This window comes from Vicia villosa, linkage group LG7 (genome assembly GCF_029867415.1).
Source record: "Vicia villosa cultivar HV-30 ecotype Madison, WI linkage group LG7, Vvil1.0, whole genome shotgun sequence".
Taxonomy (NCBI): domain Eukaryota; kingdom Viridiplantae; phylum Streptophyta; class Magnoliopsida; order Fabales; family Fabaceae; genus Vicia; species Vicia villosa.
In genome coordinates this window covers 93,653,533-93,655,862 of record NC_081186.1, presented here as the reverse complement: position 1 = coordinate 93,655,862, position 2,330 = coordinate 93,653,533, and the positions used below count along the sequence as shown (strand labels likewise).

The window sequence follows — 2,330 nt, the reverse complement described above, 5'->3', positions numbered from 1 at the left end:
TGCTTTGGTTTTAGTGTCAGCATAAAATTGGTATGTAATGTTTACGGTGTAACTAAGGTGTAGGAAAATTAAGTGTCAACATAGCATGTCTAAAAAAACTCTTTTTTTTTGCTTCAAAACATTAGTTTAAGATGACTAATGATCCTTAAGACTAATGGGTGATCCTATACTTAATTATCATTGAAGAATGACATATATGCAAGTGTAATATATGAATAGGAATGGATCAACTAAAGTATGAAATTTATAATTTATACTAAGCAAGATTTATTATGAATCCAGTGGGCTTTGGTTATTATATGTATGAGTTATTAAGTATGAACCATAAACTTATAATGAGACTAAGTAATGGTTAGTTGATAACACTGAAACACACTATGTATTTGACTCGAATTGCACATAATTATTATTGTTTTTAGTATTATTTTCTTGTGTTATTATTGTATTTGTCTTATTTTCAGGTGTCATGCCCATTTGGAACTCTCCTTGAAGAAACCAAGCAAAAAGGCCAAGAATATGAGATTTTCAATGAAATTCCACACATGGCGTTCAGCTTGGCGACCGCTATAGGAGGCGCCATGACGTGTCCACTTCCACCTAGAGGACAATTGCCACGTCTTCACCTCTTTTCAATGGTGGCGTGCGCCTTCTTGGCCTCGGCAAGCGCCGTCTTCACAAAATGGTGTCCTGCCCAAAAGGAGTTGGAGGATAGTCTTGTAAAAGTTGGAACTCCTCTATAAATAGGAGTTTTCGTTTCATTTTAAGGCATCCAACTTAGTTTACAACACTAAGCCTATACTTACCTCTTGTAAAAGCAATAATTCTCCACATCGGAGAATTATTGCACCATAGTTGTGATTAGGTTGGAGCATGTTATTTACAATCTTGCCACCATTTTACTTCAAGCATAATTTACTTTCTCATGAAAGGGAGAATAACGTTTAAGTTTATTTATATTTATATAATAATATAATATAATTGTTGATATTTAAAAATAAACAACTTTAAAAAGAGAAAAAGTACATTTAAAATAAATCTAAACACATAGAATAATTAAAACAACAAATTTAAAATATATAGTTCAGCTTGACTCTCATAAATAAAGTACAATTTTATTTCATTTCATACCATATAATTTCCTTCTCTTAGAAATTGTTCTTATTTTAGTAACAAAAAACAATTGTTTTATATTAGTCTTTTTTTTTCTGTTCAACAAAAAGGTCAATGTATTTTGATCTCTTTCGATATAAGACTTATAACATTGACTACAAAACTCCTCATATTCTAAAATATAATTTTCCATTCAATGCCCAAAGTTTATAACTTTGACTTACAATAGGATCAGACAAGAACATTAAGGACAGAAACAATAGAGATATTAATATCTCTTTATACAATGCTCAAAGTAAATAGAAAAAAACATTGGAAAACAAAACTAATCATAAGTGTTAGTAAAGTTGTTGGACTCGTCTTCTAAACGACCATTATTGATCACTTGCAGCCTATCATTTGGCATCTCGTGAAGACTTCCACCAACATTACCAAACCTATGAAAATTAGGGTTTTTAATAAGAGCCGCGGTAATCAAAACTTTGCTAGCAGCCATAATCTTTCCTTTAACAATTCCACCATAAACGTGTCCCTCGTCACCGTTGGAGACAAAGATAGAGAAATATGAATTAGACGAGGCAATATTCAACAATGAGGGAGAAGCCTGACAAATATAAGGATTTATGTAAGTTCCCGTGAGAGATATTATATTGAATGGTCCTTCAACGGGGAAACCAATAACACGTGTTTCTGGAAAGAGAAAGGTAACATCAGAGACTAAACCAGAGCCACTCAACACGGTGAGTCCTGCTTGTCGAGATCGAGCTAAGTTTATAAGAGACTTCACAACATCTCTTCCTTGAGGGATCTCGATAACAATATGCTCCATTAGAATATTTTCTAGTTTAAATTTTGAGAGAAAGAGAGAGGGGGAGAAAGTGTGTTTTTTTGTGAATAAGATACTCTCAATGTGATAGGGTATTTATAAATGGTTTTGAATGTTGCTAACACACATCCTAGGTTTTGGAGATACTACCAAATGTTTAAGAAAATACTAAAAAAATTTAAAGAAAATGAACACCACAAATATAGCCATTCTGGATTAGGAATTTATTTTATGTCATGATATATTATTAATAATATAAAATGGAATATAATTGGATTTTACATTATCTGGAAAATATATAATAAAGGATAATCATATATTTTCAATGCCTATATGTGAAAGTCAAACCAATTATATTTTTTCTTAATGTTTTGATTATTTTGTGAAATAAGTT

General features: G+C 31.3%; 1 protein-coding gene across 1 annotated transcript; it reads right to left on the bottom strand.

Annotated features, from left to right (window-relative positions):
* Nucleotides 1–1,435: 1,435 nt before the first annotated feature.
* On the bottom strand, nt 1,436–1,939 carry LOC131619723 (AT-hook motif nuclear-localized protein 28-like). Its single transcript, XM_058890790.1, has one exon. The coding sequence runs from the start codon at nt 1,937–1,939 to the stop codon at nt 1,436–1,438; it is 504 nt and encodes a 167-aa protein (XP_058746773.1).
* Between the last annotated feature and the right edge of the window lie 391 nt (nt 1,940–2,330).